The sequence below is a fragment of the Mustela lutreola genome, chromosome 7 (genome assembly GCF_030435805.1).
Source record: "Mustela lutreola isolate mMusLut2 chromosome 7, mMusLut2.pri, whole genome shotgun sequence".
Taxonomy (NCBI): Eukaryota; Metazoa; Chordata; class Mammalia; order Carnivora; family Mustelidae; genus Mustela; species Mustela lutreola.
Window position 1 is genome coordinate 76,242,564 of NC_081296.1, and position 27,309 is coordinate 76,269,872.

The window sequence follows — 27,309 nt, forward strand, 5'->3', positions numbered from 1 at the left end:
ATGACCCTGAGGTCATGACCTGAGCCAAAATTGTAAGTGGTATGCTTAACCAACTGAGCCACCCAGGTGCCTCTGGGCATGCTTTGTAGTCTGTCTCTGAGGTGGTTGGGTAGAGGTTCCATGAGAGTTTGTTAGAGAAATTGTAAAAAAAAAAAAATAATTCTGCAGTAGGGAATGGACTTTCTTCTCATAAACTAGGAGAATAAAAATGTATGCTATAGAAAGTTACAAAACTAGGGATGAAATTTAATGGATTAGATGAATACTTTCACTCCTAATTGATGTGGAAGCCTTTTAAGAGGAACTTCCAGTATCTTTTAAGCTTGTTTTTTTCCATGTTTAGTAGTCTTAATATACTAATGAATTAATTGTTACTACTTTAAACATAAGTGACCTGAATTAAATCTTATTTTCCAAGGATTTTCCTATGGTTTCTTTTAAAACTCTTCACGTTTATGTATATAAATATATGTGTGTGTATATATATATATGTATATAAATACATACATTTATAAATATGAATTGGTAAATATTATTATCCTTACTTAAAAATACTTATTATTTTCTAAGTATTTTGTATAATACACTAACCTAGCTAATTTTTATTTTTTTATTCTTTTATTTTTATTTTTTTTTTAAAGATTTTATTTATTTATTTGACAGAGATCAGAAGTAGACAGAGAGTCTGGCAGAGAGAGAGAGGAGGAAGCAGTCTCCCTGCAGAGCAGAGAGCATGATGCAGGGCTCGATCCCAGGACCCTGGGATCGTGACCTAAGCCGAAGGCAGAGGCTTTAACCCACTGAGCCACCCAGGTGCCCCATGACCTAGTTAATTTTTAGATATTAAAATGGGCTGTGGACTTATATTAAAGCATGTTTTATTTATATTTTAAATTTATGATTAAAATTTGCTATGAATGTTGAAAATGCAAATATTATTATACTAATAAAACAAATTATAGAATCTCCTAAAACAACTTATTAGCTTCTGTTAGAAATACTGAAAGACCCAGTTAAAAAATTAAATGTTGCGGGATGCCTGGGTGGCTCAGTTGGTTGGACGACTGCCTTCAGCTCAGGTCATGATCCCGGAGTCCTGGGATCGAGTCCCGCATCAGGCTCCCAGCTCCACGGGGAGTCTGCTTCTCCCTCTTGACCTTCTCCTCGCTCATGCTCTCTCTCACTGTCTCTCTCTCAAATAAATAAATAAAATCTTTAAAAAAAAATTAAATGTTGGAATAGGTATAGCATTAATGATATCATGCCTTCTGTTCCTAATTACTGAGAGTTATTTAAAGAGAATGCCAGTAAAACAAACTATTGCATATTATGTACAGTAAAATAATTCTGAAGAAAGTCTGGGTGCAGTTTGGTTTTTAAATGTAAACATTTTCTTTACAGTAAAATAATTCTGAAGAAAGTCTGGGTGTAGCCTGGTTTTTAAATGTAAACATTTTCTTTACAAATTATTACTAACTTATGGGAATTTTATAGATGTTTTCATTTAGCAAAGAATATTAAAATTATGTGCTCCAATCTAGAAGCCAAGTCATAATACCATGGGTAAAATTTTGCCTGAAGATCATGTGTCTCATATTATAACCACAGAGACACCTAGAATTAGGAAGAGCTATAGTTCGGGTGCCTGGATGGCTCAATCGGTTGAGTGTCCAACTTTTGTTTTTGGTTCAGTCATGATCTGGGGGTTGTGAGATCAAGCCTGGTGTCGGGCTCCGTGCTGAGTGTAGAGCCTGCTTAAGAGTCTCTTGCTTGCAGGGTGCCTAGGTGGCTCAGCGGTTAAGTGTCTGCCTTTGGCTCAGGTCATGATCTCAGGGTCCTGGGATTGAGCCCCGCATTGGGCTCTCTGCTCAGCAGGGAGCCTGCTCCCCATCTCTCTCTGCCTGCTTGTGATCTCTCTCTCTGCCAAATAAATAAATAAATAAATAATCCTTAAAAAATTATTTAAAAAAAAAAGAGTCTCTTGCTCCTTCTCCCTCTGCCACTCATCCTGCTTGTGCACGTGTGTGCTCTCTCAAATAAATAAATAAGTCTTAAAAATAAAAAAAGAAATAGCTATGGTTGATTCATTTTATAATGTTGCCACTAACAAAATGTTAAAATAATTTTACTTAAACTGTTAGTAAGCTAAGTTTTGGAGCAACCTCTATTTATAAAGTTTGACTTCAGATTATGAATTTATAATATGTATATTTTATTTCTTCAGTGCCAGGATTAAGAGATCTCCCTGTGAAATGCAACATAATTTAAGACTTAATATCAAAGTATTCTATTTATTTATTCAGTTACTGGATATTTTGTTTTGCAGAAAATGATGAAGGAATGTATGGTGAGACTTATATATTGTGAAATGCTTGGATATGATGCTTCCTTTGGCTACATACATGCAATCAAGTTGGCACAACAAGGAAACCTTTTAGAAAAAAGAGTAGGTATGTATGTGTGTAAGGTTTTTGTACTTAATGTTGCACTTAAAGTGCCAGGAACTAGGTAAAATCAATGATGGTGAGTATATAGGGTGTTTTTAGAAAACTGCCTTGTAATTTCCAAAGCTTTAAAAGAGAACACTTCAAAAACTCAAATCTGTAAGTGAAATTACTCTTACTGATCCATAGCATTATGGGGTTATGGAGATTAAAAATTACCTATTTTTGTGATTGTTGGATGACTGTCTGTATTTGTCAAAACTCATTAAGGCATACACTTAAAAATGAATGCATTTTCTTGTGTGTAAATTATATCTCAGCAAAGCTGATTTTAAATTCTGCCTGACCTCATCAATTCAATGATCAGAAAAGTTTCCTTATAGAATAAAAACTGAAATTGACTTGAATAATTTAAAATATACTCTTCTTAGTTTCATAAATGTTAGCTGTGAGGATTAGAGGTATCTCTTAAAAAGTTTTGTCTTCTTAATATTAGGGCTATTAGGAGATATCCTTTTAAATAAGGGCTTAAATCTTTTGCTCATGTAGGTTTAGCTGTGTATCAGAATCCAAGAAGGAAACACGTGAGAGTATTATAGGAGTACAACATGTTCTTTATTCAAAACAGTTGATAATGTCATGTTTTCAAGGACCAGCATTCTTCACAAATTATATTCACCTCTGTCAGATGATGGGGTGGAGGAGAGAGATATTTTGGGGAAGATTTTAAGACCAGGTGCACCCAGTATTCTATTTATTGAAACTCACTCCACTCTTTGAGATTTGTTGTATTCTTCCCTCCAAGGGGAATGTCTTCTGGCATGCTGTCTGTCCCTCATTGTACTCCAAATCAAGTTTTACTCATTTGTGATTACCTGGATGGCTTTTACCATCTGTTATCTTATGATGTTGCCTTTTCATATATTAATGTTTTATTAATGTTTTTAGCTCTCTAACTAATTCTAAGATCCCTAAAGGCAGGGAAAATTTGAAAACAATAGGCAGTCAATATGAAATGGTTGGTGCTGTGATTTTGTATAGCTGTTGCTATGTTGTGCTTCTTAGACGGTCATATAATTTTTTTCATTTTCTACTTAATTTTATTTTAAAAATTGTTCAAAAGTTAGGTCCTTATAAAAAGGTATAATCAAAGAAGTCTGACTTTTATCTCTGACCTCTCTTACCCAGTTTGTTCCTTAACTCCTATAGGTAACATTTTCATTAGTTTCTGATTAATCTTTCCATTGTTTTTTTTTGTAAAACAAGCAAATGCACCGGTATACTCAAACACTCTCTCTTATGCAAAAGATAACATGGCTATCTAGATTATTCTACACCTTGTTTTGAAATCTTCATACTTCTATACAGTTGCATCATTTTCATTGGATGGATGGATAGGCTATAGTTTTTTCCATCAGGTCTCTGTTGGTAGACATATGGGTTATTTTTTATTTTTTGCTCTTGTAAATAATGTTGCAGTGAATAAGCTTGTACAGGTGTTATGCATAATTATGAAAACTTATTTTAACAGAGACCTCAGAGTCATTTTTATTGAGGTTTATGGTCTTAGGGAAATATTTTATTGCCATGTGGAAAGACATTTATCTATAGGTATTGACATTTTTTATGTGTGCTAATGAGTAGAAATTTTTTTTTAAGATAACTTTATTTATTTATTTAAAAGTTTTTATTTATTTATTTGAGAGAGACAGTGAGAGCGAGCATGAGAGGGAGAATGTCAGAGGGAGAAGCACACTCCCTGTGGATCTGGGAGCACAATGTGAGTCTCAATCCTGGAACTCCCGGATCATGACCTAAGCTGAAGGCATTGCTTAACCAACTGAGCCACCCAGGCACCCCTAAGATAGCATTTAAACCTTTTATATGTCTTCACTCTGGTGCTATTGCCTCTTCAGCTTTCCTGAGATGTATAAGACTAATTTTGTTGCTTTCTCTGATGGAGACACCTTCTTATTTTTTTTTAGAAATATAATTGAATAAAATACATTTTGGTACATTAAATCAGACATGATGTTAGGTGCTTTATCTTGGGAGATAGGACAAAACTGAGGCTTAGAAAGGTTAAGTCACTTGTCTAAGGTCATACAGCTAATAAAGGGTGGATCCTGAATGTAAACCCAAGTATGTATGAGTCAAAGCTTATATTCTTATTCTATGTTACACTTTTATATCAAACATATTCCTTAATCATAGTCATTATTCTTTTCTTCTGGAAACTTTTCATCTTTTGAGTCACCAAATATTCTCTCCCCTATTTCCTGAGAGTCAAAATAGTTAAGGATATTCTTTGTAACAGATAAAATTAAGGTTTTCTTGAGATGATCTTTGAATTTGTTCATCTTCTCATACCCTGATATTGGTGACTTGGGTGTGGGTGATATCTTGGCTGATCACATGAGTTCTCAGCATTCTGTAAGACCTAATCTCTTTAAATGCTCCCTAATGTTTTTCTCATCTCTTTTTTGCCCCTGGTTATAGTCTTTTTTCTTTGTCATGGTGCTACTTCTTGGTTGTGAGAATAGGTGGTTTCTAACAGCTTTCCCATGATTCCCAGCAGACACACACACAGTGTGTGGATAATGGTGAGGACAGTTAGACTCCCTAATGAGAGGACTGAAAGAATTGAGAAGAATGGAAAACAGTGAGGATGGAAGTCAGGGAATAGGACCTCAGTGTAAACTGTGTGGAGAGACAGGACAGCATAGGGATTAAAACATAAGTTAACTCCTACTGACTGGGTTTGAGTGCTGGCTCCACCATGTACTAGCCATAGACTTTGTGCAGTTACCCTTTATGGGCCTCATATTCTTTTGGGGGATAATAAGACTTCATAGAGTGGTAAGGATTGAATGAGGTGAGGCTTGTAATGTACTGATCCATAGTAACTGTCTAACAAATATTTATCAGTATGAAGGGTGACAAGAAAGTGACATGGAGTATCTAGAGTCCATGTACATGCATCTGTCATAGTATTAATTTATGTCCTCAATCGTAAGATGTCCTTTTTAATATTGAAATAAAAATGCTTACTTAAATCAATGATTCCATTTAATGTGCTAGACAGTGTTTCTTTCCTCTACAACTGTTATTCCTTCAATAGTGTATCTTCATATTGAGAAAATAAGGTATTGTTTATGGCTTAATTTATGATTTACATCATATGCAATGGTAGGGGGTGGCTCATTCAATAATAACAATTTGCCAGTAACTCCCTAGTAACTACAGTAGCTTTTAGTTTTTCAACAGTTGTATGTTTGATTACAAGATAGAAAATGTTTTGACTGATTGTGTAGAGATATGCACAGAAGATAGAAGATGTATTTCTTACGTCATTTATAGGACTTCAAGTTAGTACAGAGAACCTCTTTTCTGTTTCAGGTATATCCTGTGATACTTAATTATGAAAGATTTCAGGATGAAGAACATCTGAAATCTTCCTGAAGTTTTTGAACCTCATATTTTGCAATCTGTCTTTATAGTTAACCTGAAGCTGTTATCTTTGACACTTAAATTTTTAAATATATTATTGCTTTGTTTAATTTCTTGAGAAAAGTTCATTTTTATTAGGTAATAATGAGACTTTCCCCCTCCAATTTTATAGGTTATTTGGCTGTTTCTTTATTCCTACATGAAAATCATGAACTGCTGCTTCTCCTTGTGAATACAGTTGTAAAGGTACTATATTATATGTTGGTAAATATGAAGTCTGATATTAGTCTTCCAGGTATCTGACATTTTACCTCAATCATACTGAATTAGATATTTTTAGAAGAAGCCAGGCTTACAGAATGGGCTTAGAAAGATCTTTATTTTAAAAAATTAATTATTAATTTATTTTTAAACCATTTTATTTATTTATTTGACAGACAGAGTTCCCAAGTAGGCAGAGAGGCAGGCAGAGAGAGAGGGGGAAGCAGGCTCCCTGCTGAGCAGAGAGCCTGATGCAGGGCTCAGTCCCAGGACCCTGAGATCATGACCTGAGTCCAAGGCAGGCGCTTTAACCCACTGAGCCACCTAGGCACCCCTAGAAAGATCTTTTAGATCAGTTTCTGAGTTTGTAAAATGAGGCTAATAATAGACCTTAACCCAGTTGTAGGGGTTAAGTGAAACATTCTCCTACTGCTGTTATGGTTTCATTTGAAAGCAAATCTCTAGACTTTTATTGTTTTTATTTTTATTTTTTTAAAGACTTTATTTATTTATTAGACAGAGATCACAAGTAGGCAGACAGGCAGGCAGAGAGAGAGAGTGGAGGAAGCAGGCTCCTGGCTGAGCAGAGAGCCCAATGCAGGGCTCGATCCCAGGACCCTGATATCATGATCTGAGCTGAAGGCAGAGGCTTAACCCACTGAGCCACCTAGGCGCCCCGCAAATCTCTAGACTTTTAGTCAGATGCATGTTTCTGGCTGTTGTCTTTTTCCCTAGGATCTATTCTGAATGTACAAATTAATTACAAAGTTAGTAGAAAACTATATACATGTAGGACCATTGCAATGTTGAACTCACTAACCCTAAATTTCAAGATTTGCACTGAATGTTTTGTTTGCTTAATCATTACATCAGGACTTGCAGAGCACTAACCTGGTAGAAGTATGTATGGCTCTTACTATCGTCAGCCAGATTTTCCCTCGAGAAATGATTCCAGCTGTTCTTCCATTAATTGAAGATAAACTTCAGCATTCTAAGTAAGTAAATTATTTTGGGGTACCTCTCTATACTATATATTTCAAAACAAAAATTTATACTAAAAATTTTATTATAACTTAATGCTGTCAGGGTGGAAGATATCCTTTGATTGCCAGATATAATGCAAAAATCCCTAATAGCATTGTCCTTCATTTTATGTGGGTTCGAGAAAATGCCAGGTAGCTTTCTAAATTTAAACTGAGAGGCAGTGAGGTTTAGTGTCAGGAATCCATGGCTTTTCTCCCAGTTCTACCACTAACCAGCAGTGGTCCTCTTTTTCCTTTGGCTATATGGGGTTGGTTGAAGCATGTTAGTTTTCACAGAGTTGTTTTGAGGATAAAGTGACATAATGGAAAAAATCTGGTAGTGGTTCAAGAGCTATGAATGCAGACCTTCAGTGTGTTGAGGTTGCTTTCATAGCAAAATTGTAGTGTTCAAATTCTATTTTATAGCAGAATGTATCCAGATAAACCTTAACTTACAGTATTTTGCTAATCCTATCTTATAAGATTCCTTAACTCTCCTTATCAGTTTGACTTACTTTTTCACAAGTTATTATTTTTTTTAAAGATTTTATTTATTTATCTAAGAGAGAGTGAGAGTGAGAGCAAGAGAGCACAAGCAGGGAGAGGGAAAAGCAGGCTGTCTGATGAGCAGGGAGCCTGATGTGGGACTCGATCCTGGGACTCCAGGATCATGACCTGAGCCGCAGGCAGATGCTTAACTGACTGAACCACCCAGGCGCCCCTTTTTGTTTTGTTATTTCATTTTTGTTCTGTTCTTGACGAAGTTCCGTAACTTTATAACCTTTAGAGCTAGGAAAAAGTTTGCAATCACTTTTTCCTTTTTTTTTTTTTTTGGTGATTACAATATTTTAGTTATACGTACATTCTTAATATTTTTTGTTAATGTTTTATTTATGTCAGATGTGTGTTCAGAACAAATGGTGGCTATAGACAATTAATTACTGGAAATAAAATACAGTTTTTCTTAGATAATTACTGGTTGATCTGATCATAGCAGAGCATTATTTTTATGTAAATTTCTCTTATCCCCACTGTTTTGTGATAATTAAATACTTAGCCTTTGTGTGAAATCCTTCTGAGAACTGAATTTTTCCTTATTGCTCCTCATGTACTCTAATTTCAAATCCTGGCCTCTCCTGTTTTTCACCAGTTAGACTTTTTGAAACTCTGCTTCTGCCATTACGGCCATACCTAACTCCATGCAGAAGAACATGGGTCAGAGCTATAGGTAGGCCAGTGGATGTCACAAAGATGATGGTTGGCCTTGACTTTTGATTTCACCATGCCAGACCTATGGCCTCAATCCAGGTCTCCTGATGTCTTTTGTTGGTACCACCACAAAGGGCCAGGCCTGCAGATTCCTGAGCCTGTTGAGTGTTTACATTTCATCATCTCGTTTACCTATTCTTTCTCAGAACTGATATTTGTTAACCCTTAATAGCAATACATATACTGAGATGTAGTTTATAGGCACCATAGTATTAATAATATTGAGGGCAAATCTGTTGTTAATCTGCTTTTGCTTTCTCTGGAAAAAGAATTTTCCGCCCTGGCATAGTTTGCCTAGGAAGGTAGTGAGTTGCTTGTTAATGGAAATTAAAAGAAGCTAAATTTGACATTTGTTAGGAATATTCTAAAAGGTATTTTTGAGTGGAACATATTGGATTGCATTGAATAATCTCAATTTGAGATTCTATGATTTTTAGGTAACAGAAATACTTATTAAGGAATCCTAAAAGTAAATACTTCACTTTTGTGACACTTGCTGCTGTTATGAGCACTGCCAGCATAGCCTGCAAATATGCTATATATATATATATTTAAAGATTTTATTTATTTATTTATTTGGCAGAGAGAAATCACAGTAGACAGAGAGGCAGGCAGAGAGAGAGAGAGAGGGAAGCAGGCTCCCCGCTGAGCAGAGACCCGGATACGGGACTTGATCCCAGGACCCTGAGATCATGACCTGAGCTGAAGGCAGAGGCTTAACCCACTGAGCCACCCAGGTGCCCCACAAATATGCTATATTTAGAAGGAGGCATGAGTGAGAATAACAAGGGATATACTTCCTTGGAAATTACAATAGAACATAGGATAGCAACTTCTCATTTTGCTTCTTGTGTGCTAGACATTATCTGTTAAAAATTAAGTGTAGGATTAGTGTGTACTTTCCTTTTCATTTTTTTTTAAGGTTTTACTTGAGAAAGAGAGTGTAAGGAAGAGCAGGAAGAGGGTGGGAGGGATAGGCTCCCACTGAGCAGGGAGCCCAATGTGGGGCTTCATTCCAGGACCCCAAGATCATGACCTAAGCTGAAGGCAGACACTCAACCCACTGAGACACCCAGGTGTTCCTACTTTCCTCTTCATTGTAATGACATTTTTGAAACATGAGTTGGGCAAGGGGAAGAGTAACATCTTTTAATGTGAGTCTCCCTTTCTATTGCCCTGCCTCCCTAAAGTATTTGGAATATGCTTGCCCATGGTACAAAAAAAGAAATAATAGAAGGTAAAATATTAATGAGATTTCCAATATTAATAAAGAGACTGTTTATTAGTAGACAGAACTACCTTTATAAGTTAGAATTGTTGATTCTTTCCTAATTTCTAGAGAGAGGGCTTTCAAAAAATGGAATTAGGGAATTAAAGAGTTTATTCATATTGGGGAGGATATGAGATATGGTGAGTTCTGTGAAATGTGTAAGCCTGATGATTCACAGACCTGTACCCCTGGGGCAAATAATACATTATATGTTAATGAAAAAAAGTTTGTTTATTTTCCTTGTTTGTTCTGGTTTCAAAAATAATAAATGCATGCTTGTTACCAAAAATTATGTAACTACAGAAATGTATAACATGGGTGTTTAGTCTCTTGAGCTCTTACCTCCTGGAGATAACCACTTTTTATAGTTTAGTGGATTAGAATAAAGAAATGAACAAAAATGAGTAATTCTTTCTTTTTAGATTAAGGTAATAACTGCTATCTTGGAATCATTTCATCTACAATCTTTTCCAACTAAATGCCTGACAATTCAGATGGTTTGTTTAGATTTTATTTTTTATCTTTAGGGAGATTATACGAAGAAAAGCTGTTCTGGCATTATATAAATTCTATCTCATTGCTCCTAATCAAGTACAGCATATTCACATTAAGTTTCGGAAAGCACTTTGTGACAGAGATGTTGGGGTCATGGCTGCTTCTTTGCACATATACTTTAGGATGATTAAGGTAAGTTGGAAATTTTAGGAGATACTGAGCAGTTGCTATTAGAAAAAGGTAGTTATAAAAAAATGTTAATTATGGAATTAAATGGAAACTCAGATTTTTCAGTAAAATGCTGAATTAACATTTCAGGTTTTTATTACTGACTCTTTAATAGTAATTTTTGCAAGTTGTTTGATAGCATGAGTTGTAGGCACATTACAGAGTTAGTCTCTTTTTTAAATGACTAAGTTTTTTAAGTTACTAAAGACACATAGAAAAATGGTAGCTATAGGAGGTGATTGAAATATCCATATTTGTTGTTTTTCAAGCAGTGACTTTCTTTTAAATTAAATAACTTATATATCAGAGAGAGAGAGAGAGAGCACGAGCAGGGGGAGGGCCAGAGGGAGAAGGAGAAGTAGACTCCCTGCTGGGCGCGGAGCCCTACTTGGGGCCTGGTGTGTGGGGCCAGATTCTTGGACTCCTAGATTGTGACCTGAACTGAAGTCAGACATTTAACCAACTGAGCCACCCAGGTGCCCGAAGCAGTGACTTTCTTTCATACAACTTCATGAGAAGTCTAATGACTTTCTAGAAATAAGGAGAGCCAGTGCAAGGTATATAGACTACAGTGTTGACTCCTTACATTGATACTGTGTCAGATGTTAAAGGAATGTTGAATGGTATGGTAAACTTTTCTAAATGGTGATATAGATTTATACTAATTCAGCCCCAGTCGATTGCCTGAAAACCTTTGTATGTTTTATGTATATGTGAGAGACTTGATGACTATTATAAAACAAAATGGCATATTTATTGAATTCAGTTTACAATGACAGAATTGAAGATTGTGTTCATTTTTATGCATTGTGCTCCAAAATATATTGGTATAAAATAGATATTTGATGTTAAATCTTATTTTCCTCTAATGTTTACTAAACTTTGAAAGAGCTATTATTTCCCTTCCAAAAAGGTATCCTTGATAATGAAATTAAAAACTACCATGAAGAATCTGATGTTTACTTTGAGGAATGTGTATGTAATTTCCCCAGTTCAAGAGATTAGTCAGATAGATAATCAAAGCACACTCATTCAGAAACACAGGTATGTTTAAATACTGTAGGATTAATTAATTTTTAAAAGGCAGATGCACTGATTCTGGGAGGTTTGAATGTTTGAGTAGACTTGACTGCTATGAGCTCTTCCACCCAGAACACAGATCGTTTACATGAGAAGTCTTTTGCAAACAAAGTTCAGAGACTGCAAACAGGCCTTGATCTTCATCAAAAGTAGAAATAATGCCCCTTATCAGTGTACCTTTCATTCCCCTTTTTGATTTAATTGCTGATATTGGTTAGTAAAATTTCTATATAAGATATAATTATAAGAAATTATGAAATGTGATTAAGACTCTGTGTGGGTACAGGTAGCTATTGGTGGAAGTTTTTTGGGGAATGATTCAGCTTTGGATCAGGTAGCTAGAGCAGTTTCATCAAGGAGGAAATCTAATTAGATTGGAGTACTGTTTCATTAAATGTGCACCTGAAATTTCTAAGTGAGCATATAGATATAATCTAAGTTAGATTCTGTATGGCATTTCAACCAGGTCTATTTTATATTTGTTAAGACATTAACAGAAGATTTTTTGTTTCGTTTTTTGGATATAGGAGAATTCATCTGGATATAAAGACTTGACGGGGAGTTTTGTAACAATACTGAAGCAAGTAGTTGGAGGAAAGCTCCCAGTAGATTTCAATTACCACAGTGTGCCAGCACCATGGTTACAAATCCAGCTTTTGCGAATACTAGGACTTCTAGGAAAAGATGATCAAAGGTAAACTGTTCTAAGTAAACTTGATACCTTGATAGCCTTCATCTAGAAGTTTCATAAATCAGATTCTCCCAATGTTAAATAAACCGCCGTAGGAAGGATATAACAGGTTGCTAGGATAGGATAATCCTGGCTCTCTGCTTATCTAAATCCTGCTCATAGAGAAAGGGACCTCTGAGGCTCCATATCTTTCATGAAGTTTCTTAATCATTCTAGTTTAGGGATTGGGAAACTTTCTGGGCCAGAAAGTTTCAGACAATAGGGCCAGACAATAAATATTTTAAGCTTTGTGGGTGTATGTTGTCTCTTGCAGCCATTCAAGCCTGCTATTGTATAACTCAAAAGGACAATCCATAAATGAATGAACATTGCTGTGTTCCAAAAAAATTTATGGATGTTAAACCTGAATTTCATATAATCTTTATGTATTGTGAAATATTCTTTTGATCTTTTTCCCCCAATCATCTAAAAATGTGAAAACTGTACAAAAACAAACATCCAGCCAGGATAGGCCTGCAGACTTTAGTTTGCTGACTCTTGCTCTGGTTGGATGTGAGTGCTTCATTTTAATTCATTTGTCTAAGTTACTCTTTTTTTTTTTAATATAATTTTTATGGGTGTCTTTTCAATGATATATATTTTGCCATAGTTTTCAAACTTACAGAAAAGTTCCAAGAACAGTACAAGAAGCTTCCTTAAACCCTTTTCCTAGAGACATCAATTATTTGCATTTGTGTTATTATTCTTTATCACTCTCTATATATTTGTGTGTGTGCCACATATTTTAAAATTTTTTTCCTGAACTGTTCAAGAGCAAGCCCAACTAAATTTTAGTTCCCTTGAGAGCAAGGACCATGGCTTGAGTCCTTAATGTGTTTCTCTCTTAAGAAAATATTTGCAAAAATAATTTTGCTAATCGGTGTTTTGACTTTATGAGAAATGGTTCTTCTCTGTGCATTTGGGTACCTTCTAATTCTTTAGCCTGTCTTTAGGAAGGGATTGTCTTCTAGGCTCTTGCTCCTCCTAGTGCCTTGTCAGTGTCATGTCAGTTTGCATTTCCCTGGAGCTCCTAATGAGAGCCAATTGGACTGTATCACTCCTGGTATTGCTATGTTACTTTTTCTGTGTTTCTGAATCTCAATTCCTGATGAAACCTAAGTGAAAAAACTGGAGGTGATGGGAGTAGATATGCACATTACAAATGTTTGTCCTAATTTTATTTTATATAATCCAGCATCTCCTGTTGTGTGGCTCTAGTTGGAGTTCACTGGAATTCTGTTTTAAAATCATGAATTTCATGGTAATGCAACTAGACCTTACTGGTCTAAAAAGATCCAGTGACTTTGGAGGCATTTAGTGAATTTACTAAATTCATTAACTCATTATTTTTCTTACTTCCTTTATGGATGAATTTAGGGATTATGTACAAAGTTACAAAGCTTATGTACAAAGAGAGTGCTTACCTCCAGAGAGCTCAGTTGAATAGAATTAGGCTCAGTGAAATGAATAAAGAGGGAAACTCTTATGATGTTGTGGAATATTAGAATATTTTCTCCTTTTTTGTCCCAACTCTGACATTTTCTGTTAACACAAATCTTGTATTTCTTAAACCACGCTTAGCTCAGTGTGGCAAGTAAAAATGTTATTTTATAACAGGATTCCAGTGTATTTAATTGAAAGAGCTAATTTACTGGAAAAGTCTTTTTATATTTATATTCTTTTGTCTGTTTGAATATTTTCTTGTATTTTATAGCATTCTTTGTCTTAGGGTATTAATGTTGCTTGATCATGTCTGCAGATGTTTCCACATTTTCATGTGGTTAATTATGACTCTTATGCCAGACATTGGCTTTTAAAATATAGAAGACTAGACTGTAATCTAAGTGTAGAATTACCAAATTTGGGGTGAGGGGGAGGGTTGTAATGTCTGCTTTGTGGTTACTGTCTAGAAAAAGTGCTTACACAATAAAATGAGGGATTTTAGAATATGGTTCTGGATTCCCACTGGGTAGTTACCCTTTAGTCAAGACAGAATAAAAGCACATGCACTTCAGATTAAATTTTATAACTGTATATTTGGAAAAAACAAATTTTCTGAAAAAGGTGTAACATACATCACAAGTTATTTGTGTCGCCTCACATTATTTTGATCTCTTTGTTTGTTTTACAGTGTAGTTTCTCTGCAAGACTACTCTGTGTATTGTATGTGATGTAGTTTTTTTTCTGTTATTGCTTTTTGAATCTGAAACAGAAATGCCAGTTGAGAAGCCATAGTTTCACACTGACCTCTTGCAGAAGATTTTTCTAGGTTGGGAGGCAGAGTGCTCTACAAAGCACTGCATTTTCTTATAGTATCTACCTCAGCCCAGTTACTGTAACTGTAATCAGTAACCACAAAGATACAGGAATGATAGAAACCCTTTTCATAAGATGTGATCTCTTCATATTTAATGTAAATGAAAGTTGAAATTTTTTTTCCAGAGAACCTGGTGCTATTCAAAGAAAGACTACTGTTTGAATATTTTTTAAAGACTGTGTGGTTACCATCTGGAATAATCTGGATGTGTGACATTTTACAGTAGTAATTTGAAACAGGTAGCATATTTTACTATAAATAAAATTATAAAGATATTCAAACAGAAGCCTGATTATAGACTAGGTACAGGTAGAGGAAAGAGTTGATTGACTTTAGTTAGCTTTGATAAAGCAGGGAATTAAACTCATGAAAAAGAACAAATGGAATCTTAAAGAAGTGAAGTTCTATTAAGTTCATAAAATGAATTTCTTTCACTTCTTTTCTGTAGATCCTCAGTTTTAAAGAGAGAGAAGTTTGAAAAACTGTTTTATTGAGTTATAATACTATAATTCTACTGCAAATAAAATATCTTTTAAACAGGACAAGTGAATTAATGTATGATGTTCTTGATGAATCCTTACGAAGAGCCGAGTTAAATCACAATGTCACATATGGTAGGTAACATATGTAAATGCTACTCTAATGATTAACAGTGTTTTCCAGGAGTGTAACAAAATGTGTGTTAGAATACTATAAATTCCAAAAGAATTGTATATGTTAATTTTTAAAATGATTCTTTGGGTTATTATTTTTCAGTGCAAGCATTAGATAACTAACAAATAATTTGAAATTATGGCATTATTTAAAATGTTGACCTAAATTCATTATTAAAGTTATCTCTCTCTTTTCTAATTATTTCATTTTTTAAGAGAAATTGTTTTTATATTGAAAGTATTCACTAAACATCTAATTGACTATAAGCATAACCCAGTAGGTCTGTTCCATACTTAGGAAGACAGTTCTCAAATAAATCAGTCAACTGGTCATCAAATATTGCTTAAATTTCTGTTTTTTGTCAGGCCCTGTGCAAAGTGCTTAGAATACAGTTGTGAATAAAATAGTATTATCATTGACCTCACAGACCAGATGGAAAAGGACAGGTGATATAAATGTTACAAAGGAGAATTATAGGGTGCTGTAGCAGCCAGCTATAAGTGAGAGGAGGAACAGGAAGATTTTTCTGGAAAAATGATATTTAAGAAGTCAACTGAAGGAAGAGAAGGGTATAGACAAAGACGTATAACATATATACGTATATAATAATATTTATATATGTGTTGTATACAGTTTTATAAAGTAATCTAATAATACGAGATGAGCAATTTGGAGGTGGAGAACTTAGGAACGTAACCAAAAAACTTCCACTCTTAATAGCCAGAGGGAGGAACTTTAGTTCTTTATTGATTACTTTGAAAAAGCTCAGTAAAGAAATTGGGGTATTTGGAAGTATTCAGAAGCAAAATAAAAGTTTGAATTTTGCATGCTCTGGAGAAGACCAGTAAAGAGACATTGAGAGAGTAACTCAAATGAGAAGTCATTTCTTAATCTAGTAAAATCTAGTAAAATACTGTGAAGTAGGGGCGGAAGACCATTACTTGTTCTTCAAGACAGTGGTAAACTGTGGATCTTTAAAGACAATGATTGTAGAAACGTAGGATTGACTAGGGGGCAGAAATTGCATTAGTTTAACTGTAAGAAAAGTGCTTGACAAGGATGGAGTAGGAATAAGGAGAAAGGATTGCAGTATAAGACTAGTACAGGGATGATAATGCACATAAGGAATTGAGATGGTAAATTTTGAAGGATAGATTTATGTTTTGCACATATAAATGGTAATTAAGGCAATAAAAGTGGTTTATTCATTTTTTCAACCAGCATTTATTGGAAGGCTTACAGAACAAAAACTTGATCCGTAAACCAGGTACAGATTGAGGAAAGAGTTGATTTATTTCTCCATGCTGAGTCTGGGAGATTAAAGGAAAAGGAGATAGATACAGTCCCTACTCTTAGGAGTGTATAGCATAATGATCAGTTGGTATTATCTAGGATCCTGCTATGTAATGAGAACAGTCAGGCCAGAGGTAAGGATGAACCTTGCTGGCACAGGTGGTTTGGCTAGGAACTGTCAGAAGCTCTAGAGAAGTGCCAGTCTTTGCAGGCAGCCAAGTTAAAATGTTTTGCTTGAGATATAATTAGCATATAGGGTAAGAGTTTAAAAGGATCTACTTTTTTTTTTCTTATAGAAGGCTTTTTGATTTTTTTTTTTTTTGTAATTGACATTTCAGCTTTAATTTTATTTTCTTAAATAGGTAATATATGCACATGGTTCAAAATTCAAAAGGTACACAAAGGTATACAGTGAACAGTAAGTGTTCTTTTGACCCTTACCACTCACCACCCAATTCCCCTTTTTGGATCTAGCCATTGTTACCCGTTCCTTTGGTTTGGAGAATGCTGTATACCTGAGGGAATATTTTTTAATGTTCTCCACTAGGGCACCTTTCCTTTATTAAGTTTCTGGGACCAAAACCAACAGTTTGTTTCTTTGTAGGCTGTCAGTCCAGTGTTCACCTTACCATGGAAACCTTATGGTTTCTTTTATTTATTTCCTTTATTAATCTTTCCATTGTTAATCTCCCTCCCTTTTTGTATTGATATGGTTTATAACTTACAGTGATTTTATCAATGGTAGACTGTTCTTTAGTAGTGCTAACATAAAAATTTTTTTGCTTACGGATGTGAATTTTAAATTATGAACTTCATAAGAGAAGAAACTGTGTCTATCCCAGGATCTGGTACTAGATTAATCAATGAGTAATATATTTTATTGGATTAAAGGAAAAGAAGATTACTTTTTATCAGTTATCTGATTGAATTTTAGTCTTTATACTTTCTAAACCATATTTTTATGACAGTTCCGTTATTATAACTTACCTTACTGTTAAATTAAGATATAAGTCACATCAAAGACATTTATTGACTACTGTTATGTACCAGGCATTGTACAAAGTGATATAGAGCATATGAGGAAGTGTAAAATACAATCTTTGCCTTCAAGGAATTTACAATATAATGGAAGAAATAGCTTATTTATGAAAGCCTAATACCAGTATAAGGTAGAATGCTATGTGGTGGGGGGTGGTGCAGGGAATAACCAGAGGTGGTAGAGATCACTGTGGGCCTGAGAACACACATAAGGATTTATTGATGTAATGGGGCCCTGAAAGGTAGGTAGGATTCAGATAGCCAGAAGGGAGATTTAGGGGGTCTAGGCAGAGGGAACATGAGAGAGGGTGCAGAAGTGGGGATGTGCAAAACTGTTTCAGAGAATATTGACTTACCAGCAGCCTGCGTGGACAGTTCATAGTGGGAGCAGTGGAAAGGCCATATTGCAGAGGTCCTCTCAGGGGAACCAGATGAGTTTGGACTTTCTACTGTATACATCCAGAGATACGGGAGTTTGGTAGGCAAGGTACTGATGAGAGTAACATTTTTAGTAAGCTATTTAGTAAATTGGGAGAATTCTATAAAATGGAGTACAAGGAACAGACCATCAAAAGTAGATAGACATGCATTTCCCTGTTTTTCCCAGTTAGTGTGTAATATTTGTAAATTTAACATATGACTCTGAAAGATGGAGAAATGAAGGTGGACTGGTTAGAGACCTTGGGATACAAGAAACAGTACCATAGTGAGTACCCTGGATTTTCTTTTTGCCTCATAGTCCCGAGACTGGGTACTGGAGAGCCAGCATCCTGGAAATTCTGACAGGCACAGACAAAAATGCCCCAAGAAAAAAGCCTGCTGTCTAGCCAAAGGAAAGATAAGAAAAAAGCAAAATAGCAAGATAGAAAACTTTTAGACAGTGGCCTTGCATTCCAGCCAAGCATCACAAAGAACAAATTGTGTTATGGCAGAAAAAACTAAGTGGGAAGCCAGGAATTCCACCACATCAGGTGTAACCAGCTTCCCAACCCTCCCCTGAACTTGTGGAGAAGTCTGAGAGAAGAGCCAGAATTTCATCTGTGCCAGGTGTTGCCAGGTGCAACCCTCCCTTGCATTGTCAGCGGAGATGATGTGGGGAGCCTGGATTTAGCATAGTTAGAAATAGGGGGTTAACGAAGTACCTGTCCTCTCTTTGCTGGGGTGGTGTTAGAAGAAGTCTGGTGGAGAGTTGTAGCCTTCATCACTGGTCAGGCATGCTCAGGCCACTGTCGGTGGTGGCCATGTACTTAGGAAGTAATGCTCCTTCCTTTCCCAGGCAAGATAGTATCAGCAGATGTTCCTGTCCCCCATCACCTTGTCCAGAACAAGGAACCCTTGCTTTTCCAAGTGTCAAAGGAGGCAGAGTGGAGAACCTGGGCTTCCATCCCATTGGTGGTACCCACATCTCCCTGCCAGAGTGGGGTCAGTAGATAGAGACTTACTTCGTATGAAAGTAGAGTCTAGTCTGAAGGATATGGTATCAGTGGAACTTTGAATTTTTTGTGTAATCCAGCCCAAAATACCTATGATAAAATTAGAGTATCATAAATGTTAGAATGTTATTAATTTTTAACTTGGTAATCTTTACTTGATATTTGGTTTGGATCTGGGTTGCTCTGGAAGAGAACACAAAACTTTGCATTGTGTTTTTATGTTTAGAAATCCTCAGAAGCACTTTTTTGAAACCACTGTAGAGGGGAACCAGGAGGGTGGCTGCTATTTCATTTTACGGACTTATACTCAGGTTTTTGTGGAGTTGTGGAATAGAGGAATTTAGCTCCAGTGGAAAAATAATCTAAAGGCCTGTTAAATTCTTTTTCAGCTCATTTATGCCTAAGTTGACTAATAAATGGAATTTTCTAACTATTAATTTTACCTGTACCAGCTTTCCAGAAGTTTTATAATCATCTAAATAAGTTTAGATTTTAGGTAAGTAATGAGAAGTTTTTGTAGTAACACAATCTTCTAGCAGCAGAGTTTTGAATGGCAGGAATCTGTAAAGGAAGCCATGTCAGTTACAATAGAAAATGGAGCATCATTATTTTTTTTCAAAGATTTTTATTTACTTATTTGAGAAAGAGCGAGAGTGCATGAGTGGAGAAAATAGGCTTTCTGCTGAGCAGGGAGCCTGATGCGGGACTAACTCCCAGGACCGAGGGATCATGACCTGACCTGAAGGCAGATGCTTAACCGACTAAGCCACCCAGGTGCACCAGCGAAGCATTATTATTATTATTATTATTTTTGCGAAGCATAATTTTTAAAAAAGATTTTATTTATTGATTTGACAGAGAGAGAGAGATCACAAAGGCAGAAAGGCAGGCAGAGAGAGGGGAGGCAGGCTCCCTACTGAGCAGAGAGCCTGATGCGGGGCTGAATCCCAGGACCCTGAGATCTTGACCCTAGCCAAAGGCAGAGGCTCAACACACTGAGTCATCTAAGCACCCCCGCAAAGCATTTTTTTTAATCTTACTTAGGACTGGCTGGTTAGTTCAGGGTTTGGTAAACTTTTTCTTAAAAGGGTCAGATAATAAATATTTTAGGCTTTGTATGTAACATAGGTTTCTGTCATAAATTCTCCTTTTTTTGCTTTTTTCACAGCTTTAATTTTCAACATTTATTTTTATTTATTTATTTATTTATTAAGAAGATTTTATTTATTTATTTGACAGAGATCACAAGTAGGCAGAGAGGCAGGCAGAGAGAGAGAGAGGGAAGCAGGCTCCCTGCTGAGCAGGGAGCCCGATGCGGGACTCGATCCCAGGACCCTGAGATCATGACCTGAGCTGAAGGCAGTGGCTGGACCCACTGAGCCACCCAGGTGCCCTATTTTTATTTTTTTATAGATTTTTGTTTTAGAGAAAGAGAATACGAGCAGGAGGGAGGAGTGAGGAGCAGAGTGGGAGGAAAGGGAGGGAGAAAGAATCTCAAGTCAACTCTCCACTGAGTGGGGAGCTCAGCATGGGGCTCAGTCTCAAGACCCTGAGATCATGACCTGAGCCAAAACAAAGAGTCAGATGCCCAACTGACTAAGTCACATAGGTGCCCCTTTTCCACAATGTTTAAAAAATGTAGCTGTATACCTGAAACTAATATAAGTTATATGTTGATTTTATCTCAGTTAAAAAAAATGTGAAAATCAGTCTACAGGCTTGCAAAAGTAGGCCAACGGCTGTATTTAGTATTGGTTTATCCACTCCTGCCTTAGTTGGTTAGTCACTTGACCAAGCCTCTCTTTGTTTAGTTCACTAAGTCATAACGTCTACTCTTTCCATAGCACAGAGTGAGGACATTTCACAGCACAACATCTGAATATACAGAGTATCTATTTGGTTGATTTAAAAAATTTTTTTTTTTTATTTTTTAAAAAGATCTTATTTATTTTGAGAGAGCACAAGTAGACAGAGTGGCAGGCTGAGGGAGAGGGAGAAGCAGGCTCCCCGCTGAGCAGCGAGCCTGATGAGGGGCCTCAGTCCCAGGACCTGGGATCAAGACCTAAGCCGAAGGCAGCCGCTTAACCCCTCTTTTTAGGTTAATAACTTACTTTGTAGGTTTTCCTTTAAAGTCCTTTCCCTTCTTAAAGAGAACTTTATACTTCTGGTTTCTTTTCTCTCTTTCTTTCTCTGTAGAAGGGGTTCATATAAAGCTTTTTATGCAAAATTTAGATTTGAATCAATTGATGGGCAACTTAGCAGTATAAAACATAGCTAGTTGAATATTCAAGATCTGTCTTGTATACACAAAAAGTATCCGATTGTTTTGTTTTAGGCTTTTGGAAGTAGAGAAGAAATGATGCTATCAAGGACACTTGGATATGCTTCAGCTTGTAGTAGAACTGTTGAGTTTGCTGAGTCTGTGTGTCACTTCTCATTACTGTGATTCCACAGCACATGCAGGATGTAATGATACTTCACTGGTTCTCTACTGTGGCGAACCTCCAGCTCCTTGACTTAGGCTCTTCAAAAGAGCTTGAAAAACATTTTAGTGTCTACTTTGATCATCTGTCATATTTATCAGATGTTTAACTACGTTAGAAAATCAAATTTGAACACTACCAAGATGTTCAGTTGATGGTTCGAGGTTCTTTGAGGTTGCCTTTAAAGAATTGACTTGAGGATTTTTATGAAGTGGTCTTACTTTGAAGCAAATGCTAGAACATTCCAAAATAATTATATTAAAATAAACTACATATATTGTTTCTTTGTGTGAGTGGTAGGAATTGCCTGAGAACAAATTATTTTAAAACATTGAAGGAGTGTTGGAAATATATGTTTATATAGAAACAATGAATATATTACCTATGTGTCCATTAGAATGTGAGCTCCTTAAGGGCAGGAGTGTTTGTCTTTTTTCCATGGCTGTGTCCATTCTATTACAACAATGCCTGGCACATAGGAGGTGTTCAGTAAATATTTGTTGCATGAGTGAATTCATCATTTTTATCTATTAATAGGTAATTCTCTTTAGAGTGTGCTGTGGTAGCATAATCCTAATAACTGTGTAAGCCTGAAAACAAAGTTCCTATCTTTGAAAATTTTTTATAAGTAAGATTTTTTACTAAAACTGACCTTTTAATTCATTTGTTTTGCTGTGAGTTCTGTACAAGTATGTTCTTTTACTATGCCTTAACATGATCCCTGATATTTTATATTTTCTTTCTCTAGCTATTCTGTTTGAATGTGTATATACAGTTTATTCTATTTATCCTAAATCAGAATTACTTGAGAAGGCTGCCAAGTGCATTGGAAAATTTGTTCTGTCACCTAAAATAAATCTCAAATATTTAGGTAAGATGATTAGATAATTTTTTATAAAAAAGATTTTACTTATTTATTAGAGAGAGAGAACACGCACGCACACACGCATGCATCCAAGGGGAGGCGGAGAGCAGAGGGAGAGAGAATCTCAAGCAGACTCCCTGCTGAGGGTAGAGCCTGACACAGGGCTCAATCTCATGACCCTGAGATCATGACTGAAGCACCCCGGTGCTCCAAGATGATTAAATAATTTTGACAGAAATTACAAAGAGGGCTCTTGAAATTTGCTGGGTATTTGTTTCCAGTCAATTGTATAACATAATCTTTGTTTCTAGGACTGAAGGCTCTTACCTATGTTATCCAACAGGATCCCACTCTGGCTCTTCAGCACCAGATGACAATAATTGAGTGCTTAGACCATCCAGATCCCATTATTAAAAGAGAGGTAAACTGGTATTTTGAATAGTGTATGCAAAGTGTTAGAACTTTTAAACTTTTTTTTGGTATTATGGAGAGAATAAAATAGTGGGCAGTGTGTGTGTGTGTGTGTGTGTGTGTGGTGTATTTTAACTTTTGAGTATATTTTATTCTAAAATTTAAGGACCTTTTCTAAAAAGTCCTTTTGTCAGTAGCCTCACAAATGGATTTAAACTATGAGCTGGAGGAATTAGGTCCAGTTACCTGTATGGCTTCATTAATATCTTTTTGGTCCAAAACTAAATTCTATTTCCAGGTCTTTCTGTCAATACAATTTAAGGTGTAATTTATGGCTATTAATATTTTTTCATATTCTCCTTAATATCTGTAAAGTGGGCTAATGAATTCTCTATTAAATATGTAGGACTATTGAGAAAATTAATAAAGATACCCCAAAATTATTTGAACTGCTTGGAAGGAAAGGTGTATAATTTACTTAATTTGTTTCAACTTTTTCCTTTTGTAAGCTAGCTTCATTGTCCACTTAAGTGTCTGTATAAGTATTTCTGTTAATATTCATTAAAGAAATCAGTTTGTACCTTCATTTAAAATGATTATGTGGGACCTATGAGTGTTTATTTTTATTTTTGATTTTAAAAATTTATTGAACATCTAAATTACTTAAGTGAGTTAAAAAAGTTTATTGAAAGAACACTATTTCATTAAGCAATTGCAATTTTAAAATATAAGATTATACATTCTGAATTTTAAAAGATGCTGTTTCTGAAAAAAAATATTTCTGAGAAATTGTCACATATATATATATATATATATATATATATATATATATATATATATTTGTTTTGAGAGAGAGAGAGCAGAGAGGGAGGGACAGAGGGAGAGAGAGAGACTCTTAAGGCTCCAATCTTAGCATGGAGTCTGAGGTGAGGCTTGATCTCATGACCCTGAGATCATTACCTGAGCTGAAATCCCGAGCTGGATGCTTAAATGACTGAGCCACCCAGGTGCTCCATATTGTTTCTTTTTGAATTCATGTTTTTAATAATCTGAAAATTGTTATCTACCTCAAATGAATCTGGGAAGTTTACAGATATACTAATTTCTATGTGTAGGCATCATAGAAAAGTGATAAGGCACCAAAGGACAGTAACTAATAATTATATGGCTCTTCCACTTTGAACAGGTATAGGGCATACATTTTCTTTGTGTGATTGGCTACTAAATTGAGCAGAATTGACTTAGATACAGTTTTCTTATTGCTATATTTAATTTGGAGGCTCTTATTTAAAAATGAGAGTCCAAGGGAAAATAGAATGATCATGTCTGATCTGTTTATAATGGTCAAGTCTAATCTGTTTTTCTATTACCTGTAGTGAGAAAAGTAGTTTGAATCCTTTGGGGAAGATACTAAGTATCAGTGGTGTCCCAAGATGGTATTGCAGTACTGTCTTTGAATGCCACTGTCACATTTAACCTCTATAAGTAATTGCATACCAGGAACGTTGGTCCCTGGGTATGGAGGGACCTGTTGCTTTGGACTGGGATTCCCTTTTACTTGGTTTTATTACTTATCTTTCTTACAGGGAGAAAGAAGGAGGTAGCATAAAAATATCATACTCATGCAGTCTTGGAAATGCTAAATTGCATGGTCTTAGAGTAGGAAATAAATGGGGTGTAAATTATCTAAAAATATATAATACATAGTTTAGAATCTATAGGGAGCATGTCTGAGACAGCTAGATAAATTGAAAACTAACGATAGGGGGACCTGTGTTTTTGTAGATTTTAAATGGAGTCAAAGACTAACTGAAACAGTTATCTTTTGTACTTGAAATCCTGGCTATAAAGATTGAAAAATTGAAAAGAGCCCTAATGAACAAGTCTGACAAGTGAGATATGTAGACGTTCCCTTGCAGCTAATGTTGTTGATCCTAAAATACCAGTAAATAATACTTTCTGAGACCAGGACTGCCCTTGGCCTCATTGATTTCTCGGAATTACAGGATTTTTAGAACTTTAATGTAGGGCCTTAGAAAGCCCAGCCAAATGGGAGCTTACTGTGGTACTGGTCTTCCATCATCTTGCTTGAAGAAGCAAGAGGTATATTCCTGAGCACTGAGATGGTGGCTATAACACAGTTTTTCCTTGCTGCCTGAGATTCTGAACGTAGGCCTTGCTGAGGCTTTGAAGCACTTGAGCCACCAACCCTTGTCCATTAGAGGCCATTTGCCCTCGGCTGACAAACCTGCTCAAGGGCTGTTTTCAGTTGAATAGTGTGGAAAATAGTTTGCAAGACTGGATTTTTTTATTTGTTTTATGTGTGTATATATGCATGCACATACAGGCATAAGTAATACAGGTTTAAGAAGTAAGCCTTTAATTTTTTAAAAAGTTATGTAGTAGTAGTAGCCTCTTATGTAGTAGTAGTCAGATTATACCTATTGAGATCAGTAGAAGCCTTTTAGACTTTGCAATTGATTATGATTAATTTTTTTGACACAAAAAAGTGACAATTTTTTTGTTCTATCTTTAAGTTCTGTTTCAGTTAAAATGTGCATTTCTTCAGCACCTACTAACCGACTGCCCAGCTGACCTGTGCAAAAGTGGGAAAATCAACTGTATTATAAACCTATATAGTGCTGTATTTATTGGAGTTATCATGCATAGTTTTGTAATACTGTTTTTATTTCTCTTTCTTAAATAGACTTTGGAACTTCTTTACAGAATTACTAATGCACAGAATATAATAGTGATTGTCCAGAAAATGCTTGAATATTTACATCAGAGCAAAGAAGAATATATTATTGTCAATTTGGTTGGCAAAATAGCTGAGCTTGCTGAGAAATATCCTTTGTTTGGACCGTGAGTCATGGATACCTTTTAGAAAGGGAGAAGCAGACTCTCTGCTGAGCAGGGAGCGTGTTGTGGGACCCAGTCCCAGGACCCTGGGATCATGACTTGAGCCGAAGCCAGATGCTTAACTAACTAAGCCACTCAGGAGTCCCAGTGCCTCCTTATCTTTGACTTTACTTCATACTTAGTTTCTTTTCTGGTAAAAGTTCTTATTTTACAGAGGGGCCTTGAGAGTAAGGCTCAGCGTCTAAAATTTATCCTTTCCACTGTTGTTTATACTGGAAATTGTTGTGATAAGGTGGTTGGGAACTCCACATGTCACTCTTCTCCATATTTTGTTTTGAAAAGTCAGTGTAACTTTGTAGGTCACAAGGAGATTCCATTCTTTTTAAGATGTCTGCTTTTTAAATCTAAGAAGGAGTAAATGTGCAGTGTTAATCCAGATGTCTTGGAAATTGCTTAAGTATAGTTTTATCCTAGCCAGTGCTGTAGCTCTGGCCAGCAGAATGATAGAATTTTAGAACTGAAGCAGAACAGATTAGAGAAGATGTTAAACAGCTTGTTCTGGTAGACACACCACATTTAGCCTCTTTGAAGTGTGTATCATTTTCCATTATTTGTCCTTAGTCAGCTGGAACATTTCTTTAAATTATTTCACACTTATTCATTGGATATTTAGTTACGTACAAGGAACAGTGCTAGATGAAGCAACATGAACTTAGTTTATTAAGCTTATTAAATAAGTTTTTACTAAGCATCTATTTTACATTAAACTGGAGTATAGAACAATTTATTGGCAGAGGTTAGGAGCAAAAATGACAAGGTAGAATGGGTTGGGGATTATTCTTTAAAAGGTTGGTGCAAAGATAATTTTAATACTTGGCACTTGGAAGTGTACTTGTTCTTAACACTGTGGACACATATGCTCCTGATAATGCATGGTTTATTCAGACAATGAATGCTGTGTTTTCAGTGGGAGGAGATGTCATGCATCCTGATATTCCCAATAACTTTATGAGACTGCTTGCAGAAGGTTAGTAAATTACTGCATTCTGTAAAATAGAGATCCAAAAATTAAATGTTTTGTTATGGAGTCCTTAGAGAATTTAGTGGAATTTAAAATGATGTATCAATTTCTTTGTAGGTTTTGATGATGAAACAGAAGATCAACAATTAAGGCTTTATGCAGTTCAGTCTTATCTCACTTTACTAGATGTGGAAAATGTGTTTTATCCACAGAAATTTCTTCAAGTTATGAGTTGGGTGAGCAAAGTACATTAGATCATAAGTATTTATAACATTTTTTATAATACCAAATACTAACAGTTTATTTCCTTCAGAAGTCATTCAGTTCTACTCTGCTGACTCTAGCTGTCAATTTTCTTTCCCAATGGCTAGTTTCTGTCACTTAACCAGAAAGTCTGTCTGTTCATTCTCCCTGCCATCTCTCATGTCTGATCTTTTAAGTATAGGTATTTGGTTATACATCTGTGTCTACAATACATTTGTTGTGTTTTCTGTGCAAATCTGTGTTAGAATATGTGAACACTGTGTGTCTGTTATATTAGTTTTCTGTTGCTGTGTGTTCCCACAAACTTACTGCTTAAAACAGCTGGGTGTTCTGCTTAAAGACTCTCAGGGTTGCAGTCAGGGTGTTGGCTGGGGCTACTGTCTCATCTGAATCTTGACTGGTGAGGGATCCCCTCCCAA

At 35.7% G+C, this 27,309-nt stretch overlaps 1 protein-coding gene across 2 annotated transcripts in view; it reads left to right on the forward strand.

Moving 5' to 3' along the window:
- AP4E1 (adaptor related protein complex 4 subunit epsilon 1) overlaps positions 1-27,309 on the forward strand; it is a 61,153-nt gene that overhangs the window by 4,507 nt on the left and 29,337 nt on the right. For both annotated transcript variants that reach the window (XR_009355573.1, XM_059181538.1), the window contains exons 4-14: positions 2,327-2,450; positions 6,067-6,140; positions 7,029-7,150; positions 10,244-10,403; positions 12,047-12,213; positions 15,107-15,180; positions 22,216-22,338; positions 22,644-22,753; positions 25,451-25,590; positions 26,520-26,632; positions 26,744-26,862. Coding sequence is in view for 1 of the 2 variants with exons in the window: in XM_059181538.1 (XP_059037521.1) it covers positions 2,327-2,450; positions 6,067-6,140; positions 7,029-7,150; positions 10,244-10,403; positions 12,047-12,213; positions 15,107-15,180; positions 22,216-22,338; positions 22,644-22,753; positions 25,451-25,590; positions 26,520-26,632; positions 26,744-26,862 (1,326 nt within the window). In the remaining variant the exon portion in view is untranslated. The remainder of the gene's footprint in view (positions 1-2,326; positions 2,451-6,066; positions 6,141-7,028; positions 7,151-10,243; positions 10,404-12,046; positions 12,214-15,106; positions 15,181-22,215; positions 22,339-22,643; positions 22,754-25,450; positions 25,591-26,519; positions 26,633-26,743; positions 26,863-27,309) is intronic.